This window comes from Gymnodraco acuticeps, unplaced genomic scaffold, assembly GCF_902827175.1.
Source record: "Gymnodraco acuticeps unplaced genomic scaffold, fGymAcu1.1, whole genome shotgun sequence".
In the NCBI taxonomy this organism is placed as follows: Eukaryota; Metazoa; Chordata; class Actinopteri; order Perciformes; family Bathydraconidae; genus Gymnodraco; species Gymnodraco acuticeps.
Genome location: NW_022992351.1, coordinates 9,770,330 through 9,790,322, shown reverse-complemented (window position 1 = coordinate 9,790,322; position 19,993 = coordinate 9,770,330). Strand labels below are relative to the sequence as shown.

At 42.1% G+C, this 19,993-nt stretch overlaps 1 protein-coding gene across 2 annotated transcripts in view; it reads right to left on the bottom strand.

Annotated features, from left to right (window-relative positions):
• The window catches only part of cep104 (centrosomal protein 104), a 66,775-nt gene that overhangs the window by 21,748 nt on the left and 25,034 nt on the right, over window positions 1-19,993 (bottom strand). For both annotated transcript variants that reach the window (XM_034208992.1, XM_034208990.1), the window contains 5 exons: window positions 18,492-18,647; window positions 17,670-17,897; window positions 16,062-16,274; window positions 12,439-12,606; window positions 11,096-11,263 (listed from right to left, as the gene is read on the bottom strand). In XM_034208992.1, the coding sequence (XP_034064883.1) occupies window positions 11,096-11,263; window positions 12,439-12,606; window positions 16,062-16,274; window positions 17,670-17,897; window positions 18,492-18,647 (933 nt within the window). The remainder of the gene's footprint in view (window positions 1-11,095; window positions 11,264-12,438; window positions 12,607-16,061; window positions 16,275-17,669; window positions 17,898-18,491; window positions 18,648-19,993) is intronic.

Genomic DNA, 19,993 nt, shown 5'->3' with positions numbered 1-19,993 from the left:
CACGCAAGACATCATTAATCATAGCTTGAAAAACCCCAGGTGCGTTCGTTAACCCAAAAGGCATTACTAAATACTCAAAATGTCCCCGGGGAGTATTGAATGCAGTCTTCCACTCATCCGTCTCCCTTATTCTCACCAAGTGGTACGCATTGCGAAGATCCAACTTAGTGAAGATGGTGGCTTCATGAAGGGGAACAAAGGCTGAGTCTATGAGTGGAAGGGGGTACTTGTTCTTGACTGTGATCTCATTAAGACCTCTGTAGTCTATGCAAGGGCGTAGGGTCTTATCCTTCTTGTCCACAAAAAAGAAACCTGCGCCCATAGGCGATGAAGAGGGGCGAATAAGCCCAGTAGCGGGTGAGTCAGAGATGTAACTCTCCATGGCCTCCTTCTCTGGCCTGGAGATATTGTACAGTTTACTAGACGGAAAGGGGGTGCCAGGGAGCAAATCTATGGCACAATCGTAGGGCCAGTGAGGCGGCAAGGATAGTGCGTGGTCCTTGCTGAAAACCTCCTTGATGCTGTGATATTCAGGGGGTACGGAGGTGAGATCAATGGGTTTGAGGGGGTCTGGTGCTCTAGTAACTGTGGGGGGTACAGCAGAGTGTAAGCAATGAGAGTGACAGAATAAACTCCAGTTAACGATAGACGAGTTGGCCCAATCTATGTGGGGGTTATGGAGCTTCAACCACGGAAAACCTAAAACGAGTGGTGACAAGGGTGAGGGGATAAGGTACAGGGAGATTATCTCATGATGGTTACCAGAGAGCTTGAGGGAAACTGGAGCAGTACGATGGGTGACTTGGGCTAGGAGTCTCCCATCTAAGGCAAACACATCCCTCGGTTCTGGAAGAGGCTCGAAAGGGAGTTTAGACTGCATAACAAAGTCAAAGTCAATGAAATTGTCATCCGCACCAGAATCTATCAAGACTTGAAGCGGAACAGAGTTCTGAGACCAAGAAATAGTTCCTTTGACTGGGATGCGGTTGGAGGAGGCTGAGTGGATAGAGGTACAGTGCTCCCCCTGTCGCTGATGAGCCAGGTCTTTTGGCCGAGAAGGACAACCGGCGCTGAAGTGACCAGCCTGGCCACAGTAGAGGCAGAGTCGCTGATGAAGAAGGCGTTGACGTTCAGATTGGGTAAGCGTCATCCCTCCCAGCTGCATGGGCTCCTCCATGAGGAAGGGAGAAACCTGGGTAGCTGGAGAAGCACTGGAAGGCCAGGAGTCAGGAGGATGAAGAGAAGGTCCAGGGAACGCAGGCCGTCTAGGAAACTTGGACTGAGGGGGAAGTGAGGTGGGGCTATGCTCTCCTGATCTCTCCCTACGCCTCTCGCGGAGGCGGTTATCTAATCGTATCGCTAAAGAAATCAACTCTTCTAAGGAGGAGGTTCCATCCCTGGCAGCTAGTTCATCCTTTAATTCCTCATTTAGCCCCTTACAAAAAATTCCCAGCAAGGCCATGTCATCCCAACCACTCTCTGCTGCAAGAATGCGGAAATCAACAGCAAAATTAGCAACAGAGCCTGAACCCTGTGTGAGTGAAAGGAGTCTTTTACCAGCCTCCTTCCCCCTCACTGGATGATCAAAAACCTTACGCATTTCTGCAGTAAATGACGACATAGACTGACTGATAGGCGAGTTGCTGTTAGATATGGCAAGGGCCCATGCTGCTGCTTTATCACTCAGTAAGCTCATAATAAAAACAACCCTAGACCTATCAGTGGAATAAGTAAATGGTTGTTGCTCAAACACAAGACTACTGTAGTGGACATTTTATTATATCCTGATATGTTTAAACCAAATGCTTCTCATTTGGTTAGATGTGCTGTTTGCCTCTATCTACTCTACTTCAAGGCCACAGAGCTGTTTTGGCTACTGGGTTGAGACTCACACAAAGTCACACGAGAACTTCTACAGCTCAAGGCCAGGTGTCTAATAACAATGTGACCGTGTGAAGACAGATTTCTTACCTTCCCACCCCTTATATTGTATATAAGCCTTTTTACTATATTGAACTGCGCACACTCGCGCAGACATATTTTATACTCTGTGAGACCTGTGTCTATATCTTTATTGTATCTAATGTTTGTTTGAGACTCGAATAAACATTACCAGAAAGACAACTCTGTCTGATTCACCATTTATTTGTTTTAATCACTCTGACTTGTATTCTACAGTATTGGGGTTTTTAGATTTCCATAACACTACACTGGTGTAAAAACTGACTACAAGACCCTAAATCTCCTGAATACCTGACGGGTGTGGGGATAAAGGCCTCCCGAGGATTGCAGGGCTGTCGTTCCGGATCCGCTTGAGGTGGAGGAGCAGGATCTGGAGCTTGAGCAGTGGCAGGCAGCGGGAGCGTGGAGGTGTGCTGCGACCTGATCCATATGGCCTCCGAGCAGGGGCGGATCTACCGGGGTGGCATGGGGTGGCAACTGCCACCCTAAACAATAGCCTTGCCACCCCAGTTGGCATCTTTGTTTTGAAAGAAAAGTTGTGGCTCATCGGACATTTATGAGAGAAAGTCTCTAATGTCCGAGTACAAGTGAATGCAGCACAAGATGCACGTCATGTAACCCCTCCCCCGGTCCTGGCGCGAGAGTGGAAATATGATTGGTGGCGAATTCACTTGAATGGGGGGACGGCGCAAAACGAGAAGCCTTTCGGACCCAAGCACTGAAGGAATGAGGTAGTTGCGGTCTACAATGACAGAGAAGAGAATGTCAAGTTTGGCTGTACTCAGCATTGAATCAAAACGCACTACAGCTGTTGATCTTAATAAGTTTGTGAGGCGTTTTGCTGAACAAAATAGTAATCGCCGCATTCAGCTGTAATAGACATGCCAACTTGATGCTCTGCTCACAGATGAGTCGATGAGAATAACAAACTGTTAAGATGATGACCTTGTATGCGTGTATATATTTTTTTCTTTGAGGGGGTCTGCCCCCAAAAAACAGTTTTAAGTCCTGAGAAAGTAAAATAAGACGGTGTGTAAAACTACACTGCCCAGCCAACAGAAAGTAACCACTTTGATTTAACTAGGCCAGTAGGTAAGGACCTTCCTGGATAATAACTGCAGCGATGTTTTAGCTGAATACACGTTTTTTAACCCTAACTGATGCAGTTAGTCACTTCTTTAATGTTTGTTCTTTCTGATGTAAAGTCAAGGTTGTAACTGTATATCAATAATGATATAATTACTTGTTTTTCAAATTTGAAGGAGGGTGAGCAAGCATCTTGATGAACATTCATCATTAACTCCTCCAAAAAATATAGTTTATTCAATAATAAATGAATATGTGAATCATAACAGTTCTTCACTATATCTGTAAAGCGTCTTTGAGCACCTGTAAAAACACTAACAAATTAAATCTATTATTATTATTTATTAACAGTGATTGACAGCTGATAGGAATAATATGATTGTTAATAGTATCATATTCATTCAGACAAACATCGATGAGACAGTTAATTAATGTACTTATTGCAATAGTCTGTATATATTTGGTACCCCTGCTGGTCTAAGAGTGAGACAAACTCATTCAGTTATTGTTCAGTTAAAATTCATTAAATTACGTCTGCCACCTTGTAAGGCTTTACTGATGTGCCACAATAATATCACCTATGTGATTGAGTTAAAATATTAATATTGTGGCTTTCCAAGTTAACATTGATTGTAGGGGTGTAACGGTTCACAAACATTTCGGTTCGGTACGTACCTCGTTTTTAGGTCACGGTTCGGTTCGTTACGTTTTCGGTACAGCAGAAAAAACTATCACAAACCTTTACATTTTAAAAAAAAATTATTATTAAACTGTGTCAAATAAATACAAAATATAGTAAAATAAACATTAAGGTGCAGCATTTCGATGAACTGAAATAATCTGTATTTGAACTGTACTAGTACCTAAGCAGCCAGCTTGACATTAGGACTTGCTTGTCATTGTATTTTGTTGTTTAAAGAAAGATGAACTTGTCCACATTGCTTGCTGAAATGGCAGATCTGCTGGCACTAACAATGTCTCCTGCTGTGGAGAACACCCTCTCGCTAGGGACAGAGGTAGCACAGCCAGGTAGCGCTTTGCTAACATGGCAACATAAGGATATTTGGCGTTTGTAATAGCTTTGGCTTGGTCTGAACTTTCTGCGAGTGGTGGAGGCTTACATGCTAGTGGGAGTTGGGTTTGCACTTCAGTCTTTTTTCTTTTGGTACCGGTGATATTCACGTTCGGTGATGCCTTTTCAAATGAGTGTGATGTATTGCCAGCCGCGTAATCAATGTTAGTTGAACAATGCCGACAAACAGCTTTGGTTCGGTCCACCTGTCTTTGTCCGTCATCCTTGTACGTAACTGCGAAACCAAATGTTCCCACACCGGAGACTTCAATGATGCTGGAGGATTTTCAGCTCAACTTTATCTGCGTTCGCCATTTCGACAGTTCCTCAAATTACTGACTACATTTGAACGCATCCCTGTGACCAGCTCTCATAGTATGCCTCTCGTCCAATTAAATGACTTGGTCGCTCTATGATATATACCTGAGATTACTTCCAGAAAGTTGTTCATGTTCTCAATTTTTTACGTTTAACGCTATATTCCTTCGGTTCACCCGTGTACCGAACCGAAGGGCCCGTACTGAATAATTTCAGTACGGGTACGTGTACCGTTACACCCCTAATTGATTGATATGATTGCGATTTAAATCAGCATATACTTCTGTCAGGGGATGCCACCCCTCAAAATCTCCTGCCACCCTCTTGCCACCCCATGAATATTTGTCTAGATCCGCCCCTGCCTCCGAGGTTGGTCACACCGGAGGTTAAATCCCGAATCGCTTCCATTACTCTCTGCGGGGCTCTGTCATGTTGCCCTATAATTACCCCCTGGGCAGCAAGCGCTTCCCTGAGTCTCTCATTCTCTGCAGGGTCCATGTGGCCAGAGTATTCTGTGACGTTTAGATACTACTTGGACCCCAAAGCAGAGACTGACAAAAAATAAAGTTTCAATGTGTTTTAATAAACAAAAGTAGTCCAAGGCAGGTACTGACGACAGGGAGCTTGGCTGGTCGTAGTAAATCCAAAAATAAAGCTGCGGGAAAACGTTCCCGACAAAAACTCAAAAAGAACTCCTTAACTAACTGCAAAGTGAACAACAACAGACTCCAGGCTGCAGAAAGGCACTCCGGACCGCGGGACAGCATGTAATACTCTGGCAGAGAAGTGAGGTGAGGGCCAGGCTCTTAAAGAGCAGGTTAATAATGAGTGGGAACAGGTGTGCCTCATCTGCAGCCAGAAGTAAACCAGCCACGCCCCCCTGTCACACACCAGCCCTGCAGAGACGGAAAGACAGAGTAGTGAGGGGTAAAAGGAGCACACAACAAGTAAAACACAAAAACAACAAAAGCCCCATGCAAAACATAACAGTATGCTTTAAATTGAGAAATATGTGTGCTGTAAGACAGTGACAAAACAGATCTTTGTGATGCTGCACTACACATGGTGATTTTTCATTCAACACTAGACAAGTTATGACAGAACGAGAGTACAATTAAAGTGAGACGGAAGACGGTTCTTGGAAAAACTTTGCTCAGTTGTTTGTCATTTTAGCCTCATCAGGTAAGAGGAATGTATGTCGGAAAATGGGGACTTCAAAAACACATCATCCTCAACATACAAAGAGGCATTCATAACAAAACAACGGAACCCGGGAGAGACAAAGAAGGCTGGGCGATGACTTCAGAGGGCTGAGACTTGTCTTAATGTCCTAAGTTGAACTTATAGTAGGAGAAGCTACTTATAAAGACTCCATCCCTTTCTTACTCAACACACCCAATTACATATTTTCACAGATGGTTGGACAATTACTTCACTAAAGCACGTCATCATTCAATCCACCAGCCCAGTAACACTTTCTGGTATGTGAAAGCTAAAAAGCTCCAGTACTACTGGCCACAAACAACAAACAACAAACAACACCTCTCCTGTATGGAACCTCCACTAGTGGCTGTGTTCCAGGGAAAGGCTAAAAGGATCCAGTCCACGCAGTCAGAGTGACGGCTCAAGGGGCGAAGCATGACAACACCTCGGACACCTCGTAACTCTCCCTGTATATCAGTGCTACAACACAGCGCACTGCAAAAGTAATTAAGAAAAACATATTATAAACCCTCGAATTAGCAGACTTTGATTAGGTCAATACAGTGCATGGATGCAGGAGTCTGATTGTATCATTGCATTTTACTTTTTTTCCAGCATCTTAAAAAGCCTTTAAAGCTCTTAAGCTTCGAAAAATATCTATACAAAACTGGCTAGAAACTAAAGGCTGAGACCATGGGCGTAGGAAGCATCCTGAATGTGGGAGGGACATTTTTAACGAGGGGTGTGGGGGTCCTCCCCCACGAAAGAAAATAGATTTCCTGTTTTCTGGTGCATTTTAGGTGGTTTGATACTTTTATGTGGCTATACTAGCATGAGGAAAATGATGGGTACATTTTGTAATTTCATTCTTGAAGAAAGGAAACCTATTTGATTATTAATTCAGAGCCGTCTTTGAATTAATAAAAAGCAGTTTAAATGCCAATTTTTTGTACATTTATATACAACAATAAATATTTGTGAGTGCATTGAGAGATATTGTTGTGGATAGTAATTTATATATACATCGCAAAATACATTTGTGAATCCTTCTGTGAGCATTTATTAATATTGAGACTGATCTGACTCCATACAGATGTTAAGTTCACCTAGGAATGGTATCATTGACTTGTTCAAATAAATGTTGCTCTTCTGTCTATATTGGTCATATGATGCCCCTTGACTGAAATGCTTCCTGTTCAATATCCCCACTGATTTCCTTAAAATTCTGGGATGAGAGTCCACATCACAATTTACTCTAAACTGTCATTTCCCTTTCATCACTCACCTCAGCAATGGACCTCTCTCCACTGTCCCTGTGTTCTGCCTCTGACTCACTCTCAAGCGCCTAGATGTCAAGAGAGGTGGTGAAGTGATCATTATTTACTGAGCAGTATACTCTTTCACATTGAATCATAACAAGTACTGAATGTAAATACAACTGACTCTAAAGTAAGTCCCAGTCTGTGACATTGGACATTTTGAAGACTCAAAGTCCCAAGAAAATAGGTAGAATATTAGCTATATGTAATGTGCACAGAAAATAAACAGTTAACTGATACTGGGATGGAAATTGCCTATAAGCACTCAGTAAAACATAAACACACACAAAAAGCTTCTGAATGATAAGAAGTATAATTAAAACATAATGAACATTACCATTTTGAGAGAGAGTACCGAAGTTAAAGAACTCAGAAAATAATCTCTTATCGAACTGAGGCTCCAGTAAAACACACTGACTGCGTCTCTACATGGACATCATGGTGTTTACATGAGCACAGAGAGATCGGGTTATTCATGTTCCCTGTTTACATGATAAATACTAGTAACCTGGCATTTCGATGCCTTTTCTCATCTAAACTATTCAGTATTTGTATCTCTCTATCATGACATAAAGACGAAACTCCTCTCCAGAAGTAAGACGCCGCCGCCGCTGCCATCACTGTTAACTGATTAACTGCTACCAGCTGAAGACTTACTTTCCTCTTCTTTGAAATTTTTTTTCTTATGTCCATGTTGTCTGGGGGAGAAAACATATCAAACCAAGAGATCGTCAGCTTTGATTTTCGCTGTATTAACCATTTCCTGAACATTTGGTGTGTGTGCCTTAATGGCACACTTAATGGTAGCCTCCGCTACCGGCATCGCTTCATACAACAGATCTGAGCTGTCCAACTATGACAACACTCCTGGAACATGTGCGCGCTATGGGAGAATCTGCCTTGGTACAAACTAAAGTAGCAGTGAAAACATGGTACAGAGTTTCATTGATTTGGGCATTCTCTCAATAAGCAAGTGGAATGGATTTGATAGTGAAGCACTGACACAGCTCTCTACAAAGTGCGGCGAGTGGATAGACCGATTCACGGACTTTCCACGTGGTAAAAGTGGGGGGGGTCTAAACTAATCATTTAAAAAAGTGGGGGGGACTTGTCCCACCCTGATATAATGGCTGCGACGCCCATGGCTGAGACACATACCACCAAAACAGCAACACCCCCGCTTTAGCTACTTGCTGAATCAGCAGGTTTCATAAACACACTACCTCATTCATCATAGATACAGACAGTTTTATAGACAGGGTGAAAAAGCAGCACATGTATGAAAGGTGTTAAAGAAATAGGGTGCATGATTTTTTATAGCTACGGTCAACAGTGGGATTATAGTATACCAACATTTACGGGATTTAATAGATCACAGCATATCAGTTATGTAATACATTTGCAAAAGTACTGGTTCAAATTGAGTTTACATTTTTCATGGAAGTTTCTGAACCACCAAAATGTGACGTGCAGCAGATTAGTTAAGGCTTGTTTCTACTCTAACCGACATCCGGAAATGCCTTTTGCTTGTTGTTGATTGTTGATTTGCAGGCCAAATGACAGTATAAAACAGTCAATAAAACACTTTTTTCTTGAACTGTGATCCCCTGGAACCTGACCTTGAGCAAACCTATGGTAAATGATCTCATTAAATATAAAGTTGATCAATCGAAAAGTAAAAGAGATTAGCTGCAGACAGACAGATGTACACACTAATACACACACATGAGCAAACGCAAAATATCCCCTCAGGCTTGCACCTGGTTGAGAAGACTACAGGATCTTATATTAGCAATACATAGATCAACAAGACAGGTTGTTCAAAATCCTTTTTTTGACATGGGAATAAGAGTGAAAGTGCAAGTTTACTCAAATAAGCTCAGTGTTCCTGGGGAGAATCATAAAGTTTTAGAGAGATAAAGTATTATATCTCAATCCAAAAACACAGAGAAGCATGCCTAGGCAATTTCTTTCAAATGTTGCCTTTGGAGGAAAGTTCCATTGAGTTTCACACATGCTAGAGTTGTTTGCTTACAGTGGGGCGTGTAAATAATGCACCTTTTTAGTCACTGATTTAAATGCAGAGTTGTGGGTGCGGTCCATTCAAAGAACAAAACATACTCCATTTAACCAAAGCCATTATCTGTGTTTACATGCACTTAAAAAACAAGTTAAGCACACAGATGAATCGTAAGTGTGTCGTGCAGGTGCACAGAATTCATGGCCAGGGAATGAGTATGTATTTACTGTGATTACTAATCATGCCATTGAAACATATATTTACTGACACAAGGGTTTATTTAATGACAATGCTTACAGGAAGAATTCAGCCACAGGATTAGCCAAACAAACAATGAAGTGGTCCACAACAAATTGTTTAATAGTGTAGAGGCTAAGCTAACGCATTAAGCCTCTGAGGTGATGCTGTGTTCACATGACTGACACACACTTTAGCTTGAATGAAAAATAAATCGCTATACAAAGGTTTCCAATTGAACACACTATTTTTTTCAGATACTGTTGTCCATTAAATTCGAATCAGCTTTTAATCAGCATACAAGTCATGACACTTTAAACACACTAACTTAGGTAGCCTAACTTTACCCCAGCAGTAGGTGTGTGTGTCGTGGTGTGTATGGTCAAAAACTGCTTAACTTTCCGGTGGAACCTGAGTAAACAAACGTTGGTTTCTACTTATATATAATATAATGCTAATTGGCTACTACAAAGTCATTTAGGCCATTTCTCAAGCAACAATGCCAAACCCTTGCTAGTTCAGGCTTACTAATGTCAAATGCTACAGTTAAAATCAAATATATATTATTATTAAAATGTTAAATAATGGCACAGCAAAGAAAGCATTATCCTATAGCGTAAATACAAAGCGTTGAATATTCAATAAGGACTGAATTAGAAAGACCGGGAAGGTTAGTTCTCTTGTTTTAAACAACAAATGGTTCCCATGGCCTCATTACAAAGGCTTCTGATCAGCACCAGAGTTATTAGCGTATAATACAAATTAAAGTATCAAGTACTACACTGTGATCTGATGCAATAAGTGCATTTTATGCTAGGTTTTTTCAGAAATAAAACCATGATGAATAATGAATCATTCTGTGCTTTAATCTGATCTAAAGGCGTGGTGTTAATAGCAATGACTCATTTATTCTTCATTTCACCTTCGAGCTGTGATGAATTGCTCACTCCGCTTACGATTCCTAATCATAACAGATCCGCCTCATGTCAATCGGGATATCTTTTTTATTATCTGAACTCTTTGAGAACCACAGTTACTTACCCATCTGCGCCAAAATGAAATATTGATGAGATTAAGGTGTACAGGATGAACAAATAAAGATGCCTTTATACATAGAAGCTATGTCTCTCATATGTGTAGTTAGAGCGCCTACAATTCTCAAATTTAGAAGCTTAAATTAACAAAATCTCCTATATTTTGGAATAAGATAACTGATTCAGAATAATTTTTTTACATATTTGTAACTGTCTTTTCTCAAATCTCGACTAACTTCACTCTGTAAAGCTGGTGACATTTAACAACATTTGTATTTGTACTTCTCGATGCAAAAATAAGCAGGAATATCCTTATGGCTTTGGATCTCAATGGCACACCTTAGAAAATGTGTACTTTATTCTCACTCCTTTAACTTGCCTTTACAGACATAAATACTTCATTGTAAGTATTCATGTGATTATGGTGCGCGAATATTGTTTTGGTTGTATTGGTGCGTAGTTGTTTGCAGTCAAGCTGTCCTGGTAACTGTAACTGCCTCAGGGATGGGATGGTCACTTAAATCATTTTGTTTTGGCTACAAGATAACAGGTGTTCTGCCCTTTTGGTGTGTGAGAAAATCGAACGTCAAGAAATCCCTTTAAATGGCATATAATAACCATTAAAAAATAAGATTATCACCAAGAACCAAGTAAGATTTAACATTGTTTTATGACGTAAAAGATAATGAGGGTGCTGATTTTTCTAAATGTTCAGGCAAAAGTTCCAACAGAGCTTCACACAAGGGAAAAAAGTAGAGAGGGATATTGCACATTTATCTTTTCCTCAGTCAAAGCTAGGAAGCAAATTAATGTAAATCAACATGTTAATCTCGTGTGTTAATACCTGTATGAAGGCAGTGGCCGTGCCCCGGATGCGGCTGGCTGAGTCCCCAGTCCTGGCCAGCAGGTTGGGCCAGGCCTGATCTACGCAGTGGGTGACCTCAGACCGGCCCAGACCCGGGATCAGCTGACTCAGCAGCAGTCGCAGTACCTTCAAGGAGGCGTTGAAAACCTGAGGAGAGACGGAGGGACGTTTAGCTCCAAATGGAGTAGACTTTCCAAGAAAAGGTAACACCAGGGTGATCAATTAGCAGAGAGGCTCGACTCTGCAATGTTTACTCTGAGTGGGTATGCAGAGGGAGAGGGACAAACATCAGTAGTGAATGCTAGGGGTCGTGCCAAATAGTTCACTATTTGATCTAAGGAAATTCAACTGCCAATCTAAATCAGATTGGCGCAGTGGCGGGAAAATGTGGTTATGAAACAAAGGGCCATTCCGTTTGGGAATCATGGGAGTGCTGAATGTCTGATGCTTGGTTCTCTTCTAATAAATCACTATATAGGTTATTTTTGGTAGCTAATCGTTATCACGGTGCATACAAACATGGAAAAACTCATTTACTTCAATTAAATTATAAATCCCCATGTAGTCTAGATCTAAAATTGCGGGACTGTTGGAGCAGCATCTCAGCATAAGGTTTTTAAAATAAAAGCATATGTATTAATAAATCCACCCACAAGAAAGTGGCCTTACAGCGGGAAGCACAGGCACCTGCTTTTCTCCATATCACTTAAATGATGCAATAGATTAAAATGATGTGTGGTATTTTGTGGTCACAAGGTGATCTTCAAAAGGAAAGGGATTTATAAAACACGCTGTGCTTATTTCATAGCCAGGGTGTAACAACATGACATGCAGCTTATCCCACTGAATTGCCAGAGAAAGGCGTACAGTATATGACATGAACTAAAGTAACGCACATTTGTGGAGCAGAAAATGAACCCGCTGACTACTTAATGGAGCCTTCTGTGAATCAATAAGACAAGAAAATAAATCACTACAGTTATTGTGGCGCTACTTTTCATTACCATACAAGCCTTAGACGACTTCTAGCGAGGGGTTACAAGGCCATCCTTGTCAACAGTGTTTGTGTAAGGAAGCCAGCTCTGGGAGAGAGAACTAGGGTTGTATACGTCGTGACAGGGGGAACATTGTTAGGACTCTGCATGTTAGAGAGTGTGTGCTTATGATCTAACTGTGCAACAGGAATCCGGAGAACATGATTTAAACAAAACTTCGACATTGACAAAGTAAATATATCCCTATTGGCTAAGAGGCTTCTTTAGTTTCTGTTACATTAATTCAATTCACAGCAGAATGAATTGTCTTTCGAGGACATTACTCACAGATGACACTTTATCCAGGAGGGCCTTCTTGACCAGGAAGACTGCAGCTCTAGTCATGTTTCTCAGATCCTCCTTGGGGGTGGTGGGTGATAGCTCCGTTAGCTTCTTGTACACAGCCAGGAGAGCATCCTCTCTGTAGCACCAGGTTCTGGAATATGCCCCTGCCACCTGGAAAAGTAAAGAGGCGGCGAAAAGATATCACATATGTCAGCTATGTGGGTAGATGTGGATAAAGATGTGTGTAATTCTGTGTACCGTATATAAATGGTTTAATACAAGCCTGTTTTACTAATTGCCAAATCAACAAAAGTTTTGAAAAAATAATTCCATAAAGCTGTGCTAAATCTTTTATGTAGGAGTAGGTGGTAATATGCTTTGATTGCATTCTAGAGACATGCTGCTGCCTGGACTCTGCAGGATGATCAAGTGTGGGATGGAATCCTTTGGGTTATCAAGTGGGCGCACTCTTTCCTCGATGTTTCGCTGATAGGCCCACGACACCTCAAGAGGGTTCAGCAGTAAATCCCAGCGTCCCAGGCTCACCCCCTAAATGCCATCTACTCACTTGAGGGCCATGGTGGATTCATGTATGTTCCTCCAGAGCCACTGACTGCCTTTTTCAGCAGTTCTCAAGAGGCTTTCCTTTGGGTCGTGGCTCTTACTCCGACCTCACTGATTAGCCTCGTTATAGATGTTGCTACAAACCCTCTGCAGCCTACCTCATCTGGCTGAACCTTTGCTTCCCAGCCACGGAATCGCCCATCATCTGCTAGCTCAGCGTACCTCAGCTTTTTGCCTTCCTAGGGCTAATCACTATTTCATATATTATCAATGGATAAAATGACTATAATTGTGAAAAATGTCGCAACTCAACCTAAGTCTTTATTCCAGCGTCTACAAGCAAAGGTTTCAGCAATAAAAACATCTCTGATGAATCCAACTTTACAATACCTGCGCATGACGGCACAGAATACAAGACGATGTTAGAAACTAGCTGAAAACTGAGCTGACCATCTTGTAGCTACAGAACGTATTCACGCGCTTATTGTGTATTTTTCTCAAGAGTTGATGAATACCAAAAAAGAGCCAAAAGGAGGGTAATTACTCGATTCATTGGTGAACAAAGCTTGTGTAGTGAAAAATATCTCTAACATATCTTTGGTTTTGGTATTTTGAGTAATGCAAGCTTTTTATCTGTTCACGTATTACATTACATTACATTGCATTTAGCTGACGCTTTTATCCAAAGCGACTTACAATAAGTACATTCGACCAGGAAGACACAACCTTGAAGAAAACAGAATCATATAAGTACATCATGTTTCATAGAGCCAAACATTTCAAGTGCTACTCAACTGGCTATAGATAAGCCAGTCCTTTATTAGTATATAAGTGCTCTGTTAGCAGTTCTTTGTTAGTAATTCTATCGCTCGAGGTGGAGTCGAAAGAGATGAGTTTTCAGTCTGCGCTGGAAGATGTGCAAGCTTTCTGCTGTCCTGATGTCAATGGGGAGCTCATTCCACCATCTTGGAGCCAGGATAGCAAACCCACGTGTCTTTGCTGATGGGAACTTGGGTCCCCCTCGCAGCGAGGGCGCAACGAGTCGTTTGGCTGATGCAGAGCGTAGTGCACGTGCTGGGGTGTACGGTTTAACCATGTCCTGGATGTAGGAAGGGCCAGATCCATTCGCAGCATGGTATGCAAGTACCAGTGTCTTGAAGTGGATTCTAGCAGTTACCGGAAGCCAGTGAAGGGAGCGGAGGAGCGGAGTGGTGTGGGAAAATTTAGGAAGGTTGAAGACCAGACGAGCCGCTGCATTCTGGATGAGCTGCAGAGGTCGGATGGCACATGCAGGTAGACCAGCCAGGAGGGAGTTGCAGTAGTCTAGGCGTGAGAGGACGAGAGCCTGGACCAGAACCTGCGTCGCTTTCTGTGTCAGCTGGGGACGTATCTTCCTGATGTTGTAAAGCGTGTATCTGCAGCAACGGGTTGTAGCAGCGATGTTTGCAGTGTAGGACAGGTTGTTATCTAGGATCACACCCAGATTCCTTGCAGTCTGAGTCGGGGAAACAACTGAGGTGCCGATGTTGATTGTCAGGTCAAGAGTGGGACAATCTTTTCCCGGGAGGAAAAGCAGTTCAGTCTTGTCAAGGTTGAGCTTGAGGTGATGAGCAGACATCCACTGAGAGATGTCAGCTAGACAAGCAGAGATGCGTGCGACGACCTGGGTCTCTGAGCGGGGAAAGGACAGAATTAATTGGGTGTCGTCAGCGTAGCAGTGGTATGAAAAACCATGCGGGCTAATGACTGATCCGAGCGAGTTTGTGTACAGGGAGAAGAGGAGGGGACCGAGAACAGAGCCCTGAGGGACCCCTGTAGTTAATTGACAAGGGTCGGACTCAGACCCTCTCCAAGTAACCCTGTAGGTGCGGTCTTTGAGGTATGAGGTGAGGAGGGAAAGTGCTGAGCCTGACACTCCAAGTTCTTGGAGAGTGTGAAGGAGGATCTGATGATTCACCATGTTGAATGCAGCAGACGGGTCCAACAGGATGATGACAGAGGAGAGGGATGCTGTTTTGGCAGTGTGCAGTTCCTCAGTGACAGCAATGAGAGCAGTTTCTGTGGAGTGACCTGCCTTGAAACCAGACTGGTGCGGATCCAGAAGGTTGTTCTGATTGAGATAACAGGAGAGTTGTTTAAAGACAGCGCGTTCAAGTGATTTAGACAGGAACGGGAGTAGAGAGACAGGCCTGTGGTTTATAACATCAGACGGGTTGAGAGTGGGTTTCTTTAGGAGAGGGTTTACTCTTGCCTCCTTGAGACTGTTTGGAAACTGACCAGAAGTTAGAGAAGTGTTGATGAAATGGGTGAGAAACGGTAGAATATCAGGAGCGATAGTCTGAAGGAGGTTTGAAGGGATAGGGTCCAGAGGACAGGTGGTAGGGCGGGCAGAAGTAATGAGGGTAAGAACCTCACTTGGAGAGAGAGGGGAAAAGGAGGTTAGTGTGTGGGTGGAAGGGGGGTCTGGTGACCCAGCGGTGAGTAGAGGTGAGTCAGAAAAAGAAGAGCGAATATCATCAACCTTTTTTTCAAAGTGGTTAACAAAGTCGCTTGACAGAAGTGAGGAGGGGGGAGGAGCTTTTGGAGGGTCCAAGAGGGTGGAGAAGATGGAAAATAGTTTTTTGGGATTGGAATAGGAAGATTGGATCTTATCTTGAAAGAAAGTGCTTTTTGCCTGAGAGATCGAAGCAGAGAAAGAGGAGAGGAGAGCCTGATAGGTTAGGAGGTCGTCACGGTGTTTGGATTTCCACCGTTTCCGCTCTGCTGCCCTAAGGACGGTTCTATTAGCACACAGTGCGTCATTTAGCCAGGGAGCAGGAGGGGACTGACGAGCCTGCCGAGATGTGAGAGGACAGAGAGAGTCCAGAGAGGATGAGAGTTGATTCAAAGATATCTGGGACAGCAAAAACAGAGCAATGAGAACTGGCTTTAACTATACATAAAAAACACACGTTATTCTGAGCACATACTGTATGTAGAAAAAAAATTGTGTGTAGAAAGTAAAACACTTAGTTAGCTTAGCAAAGCCATGTTTTTCCAGTTCTCCATCTTTTTCTTCTTACCAGTCTTTCTCCATAGACTTCTATTGGAAGGATGGCTTCTCTCTGGGCCTTCTCCGTCAAGGGCTCTGCCTCTCCGCTCATCTCAGGGCTGGGCGGAGTCCTTTGGGCGTCAGGTTGGGGTGACAGCTGCTGTGTGGGGCTCAGAGACACCTCCACAGGCCGGTCTTTCCTTTGGACTGGAAGCGGCCTCTCATCGTAAGGCATACAGATAACCTGTCAGCACAAGAAAACAGTACATTGGCATTTAAAGCATTACATATGGTATTTACATACATTTTAAATCAGAATGCTTTATTTATCTTGGGTTGAATTGGGTTTCATGACAGTTGCTTCATTTTAGACTAAAATAAAAGATAAATAGAATACAAATATATATACACATAAGAAATCAAAATAAGAATGTGCATTAAAACATTTAAAAAATACAAATATATACAATCCTGTTTGTAAATCAAATAAAAATAGAGACAAGACCACAAGACCAGTTTTGTTTATTGTGTTTTTAACCTGGATACTGATGAAGTAATCAAGTAATAGTAGAAAAACATTTTTTTTCTTCTATTGATACCTCCGTTTAACAGTCCAAAGAAAACTGATCCACACTTTTGAGTCTGACAAGGATGTCCAACCTTTTGAAAAATTCATCATCACATGTCCCTTGTTCTTTTCACTAACTCTCACTAGCATTTGATCACTGAAAGGGTCGATCAATCAACAACACGATGACAATGACTGTTTAACCCCGTCCATACAAACCCAATCTCCACCCGGTCGGGACCGTCTGCCGGCCCCGGGGCCAACTGGCACCCCTCTGCCTGGTACCAGGCTCAAAGCCCTGCCTTGAGGCCAGGTTGGCAGCCGCTGGAGTCAGCGAACTGTTGCACGCTTTTAATTAAATAGTGAAACCCAAACCTGCAGCAGGGCCGGTCCCAGTAGGTGGTGAGTAAAGCATAACAGCCCCAGCTGGTCATAATCTCCCAACACTACAGAGGCTTAAGACAGGTGAGGTGCTACAAAAGACTGGGTTATTGTTACAACAAGATACAGCTGTGTACAACTGGATTAAAACCTTGGGTGGGTTTGTCATCAGACCATCAATATTGTCTTTAACCAATTGTTGTTATAGATTTTTTAAGCTCAATATATCTGGAAAACAACATATATAAAACATATATAATATATATGTTCTCTTGGCCTTTTAATGAATTACTGTTTTTAACAATTGGAAGAACCCTTTAGTCAACAATGTCGAAGTGTCCTTGGGCAAGATACCTAACCCCAAGTTTCTCCTGATGGCATGGCCAACGATGTGTGAACGTGAAGGAATGTTACTTCCCTGAAGCAGGTGGCACCTTGCATGGCAGCCCCTGCCTCTCTATGAATGGCTGTGAATGGCTGAATGCTGACTTGTATATGTAAAGTGCTTTGAGGGGTCGTAAAGACTGGAAAAGCCCATTTACAATGTCTTAAGATTTATTCGTAAACCACTTTAGATTGTTGTTAAAATATGCAGTATAAATACAGCCTTTGATTGCCTGTGTGACAAGATGCTGCAGGTGTCAGACATGTTTTATGCTTTTATGATGCATTTCCTAAAGTGTCACTTACATCAATCCGGGGTACTGTAACGGGGGTACACGTTGAGTCAGATTGGTTGCTTGGCTTGGGAACAATAGTTTCCGCATCTAACTGTTGATTCTGAGGAGCGTCCTTTTTCTTCCCCTTCTTAAATATGTCGGTTGAAATTAGGGATTTTGTGGGAACTGAAGAGTGACCTGGAGAAGGCTGAAGGGAGGGAGGTTCCCGAGATGGAGAGGAATCTGCGACATGTGTGATCTGATCAAAAGGTAGAAGAAGATAAGATAAGATAGTACTTTATTGATCCCAATTTGGAAAATGTTTGTGTTGCAGCAGCGTAAAAAGACATGGCATTGTACAATACAAATTAAAAGACAAGAAATAAAGAAGAAAGTAGAAAATTACGAATTAACAATAAGAAGATATAAAGCAAGGTATTATATTTACATGAGTATGTGACAGATGGAATATTAAATATTAAACTGAATATATAAATGTAAAATGTAGTGTGATTTTATTCCAAGAGAAACTATGGAGCAGAGAGTTCTCTGCCAGCCAAAGGTGATTTGTTGAACAGTGTTATTGCAGTGGGCAGGAATGTTTTCCTTTATCTGTCCTTGTGACAGCGGAGTGTCAGCTGTCTGTTGGAGAAGGAGCTCCGCTGTCTGTCCAGCTGCAGGTGGAGAGGATGGGTGGGGTTATCCATGATGGACAACAGCCTGTTCAGTTACTAACTCAGTTTAGGCAGGATAAGTCATTATTTCCCCCATATTCCTTTATTTCTCTTCTTGTTCAACACCAACACCTTGAATACAAATATATTTATAAAACATATAAAACATGCTTACTTACTATTGACATGTCCAGCAGGTGGTGGACTTCCAGCTGCTGGTAGACGCTCGTCCTGTATTCCTCCATCATCTCCTTCTTCTTCTTGGCAAGATCATAGTCTTCCTTTTCGATTGCACATCGCTTCTCCACATCATAACGGGCCAAACGCTCCCCTACCTGGAAGAGTGCAGGACAAGGAGAGGCCTTCACTACACATTAAACCATGGATGTATAAAGGGAACTGGATACAGCATTAGAGGCAGGCCACATTCATTCCTATGAAAGTTGCTCTAAGTCTCTCGCAAAAAATGACAGACCTCACATTCCCAACTGAATAAAGTATTTTGACCGAGAAGTTTTAGTACCACCGTTTGGCCACTACAAAAAATTGCCTTTGTGCCTAGTGCTAGATTTAAACAGGTAAATATGAGAGCAGGCCTGTTGAGACTGCTCATGGTCTCATGGTTGATGGATTTATGGCAGTTTGTGATTAAAAACATAACAATGTTGATCTTATTTCTAATGATTATTTTTGGTAAGAAGAAGATTTAATTTAATTTAATTTCAAACCTTTATTTAACCAGATTGGTCCCATTGAGATCATAGATCTCTTTTTCAAGGGAGACCTGCAGCATATAGGTTCCACATCAAACATAAAACAATAAAGGACATTATATATTATATTTACAGGATACATTTACATAGTTATAGACATTTACAAGTGGCCATAGTATCAACGAGCATTTCATTTAGCCTAGCTTTAAAAACATGCAGAGGAATGAGATTGCTCAGTTTAAATTCTTGCTGTAGGCTGTTCCAAGCAAGTGGAGCTGTGCACATAAAAGCTGTCTTACCTGAGACAGTCCTTGCTCTTGGCACATCTAACAATACTACATCATGCGATCTCAGACAATAGCTGCTTGCAACTCTCTGTGTTATCAGAGAGCAGATATAATATGGGAGTTTACCCAACAAAGCTTTATAAATAAACGTGTACCAATGACTGAGCCTCTTTACAGTAAGTGATGGCAAACCTGCCTTGGCATACGGGGTACAGTGATGAGTAAGTGCTTTACAATTTGTGACAAATCTCAATGCGCTGTGATAGGCGGCATCTAACTTGTTCAGGCAATAGGCAGGTGCATTCATATACAACAAATCACCATAGTCCAGCACAGGTAAAAAGGTCACAGTGACTAGCCTTTTCCTGGCCTCAAGTGAGAAACAGGACTTGTTTCTGAAAAAGAAACCTAGTCTAACCCTCAGCTTTTTAAGCAGGTTATTGACATGAAGTTTAAAAGTAAGACAATCATCAAGCCAGATACCTAGGTATTTATAACTGGTAACCACTTCAAGTACTTGTCCTTGCATAGTAACAATATCCAAAACAGGCTCTGGTGTCTTTTTAGCTTTTGAAAATAGCATTACCTTGGTTTTATCAACATTTAAAATAAGCTTAAGTTCAGCAAGCTGAGTCTGAATAATGTTAAAAACATCCTGTAATTTAACACCAGCCTCCTTAA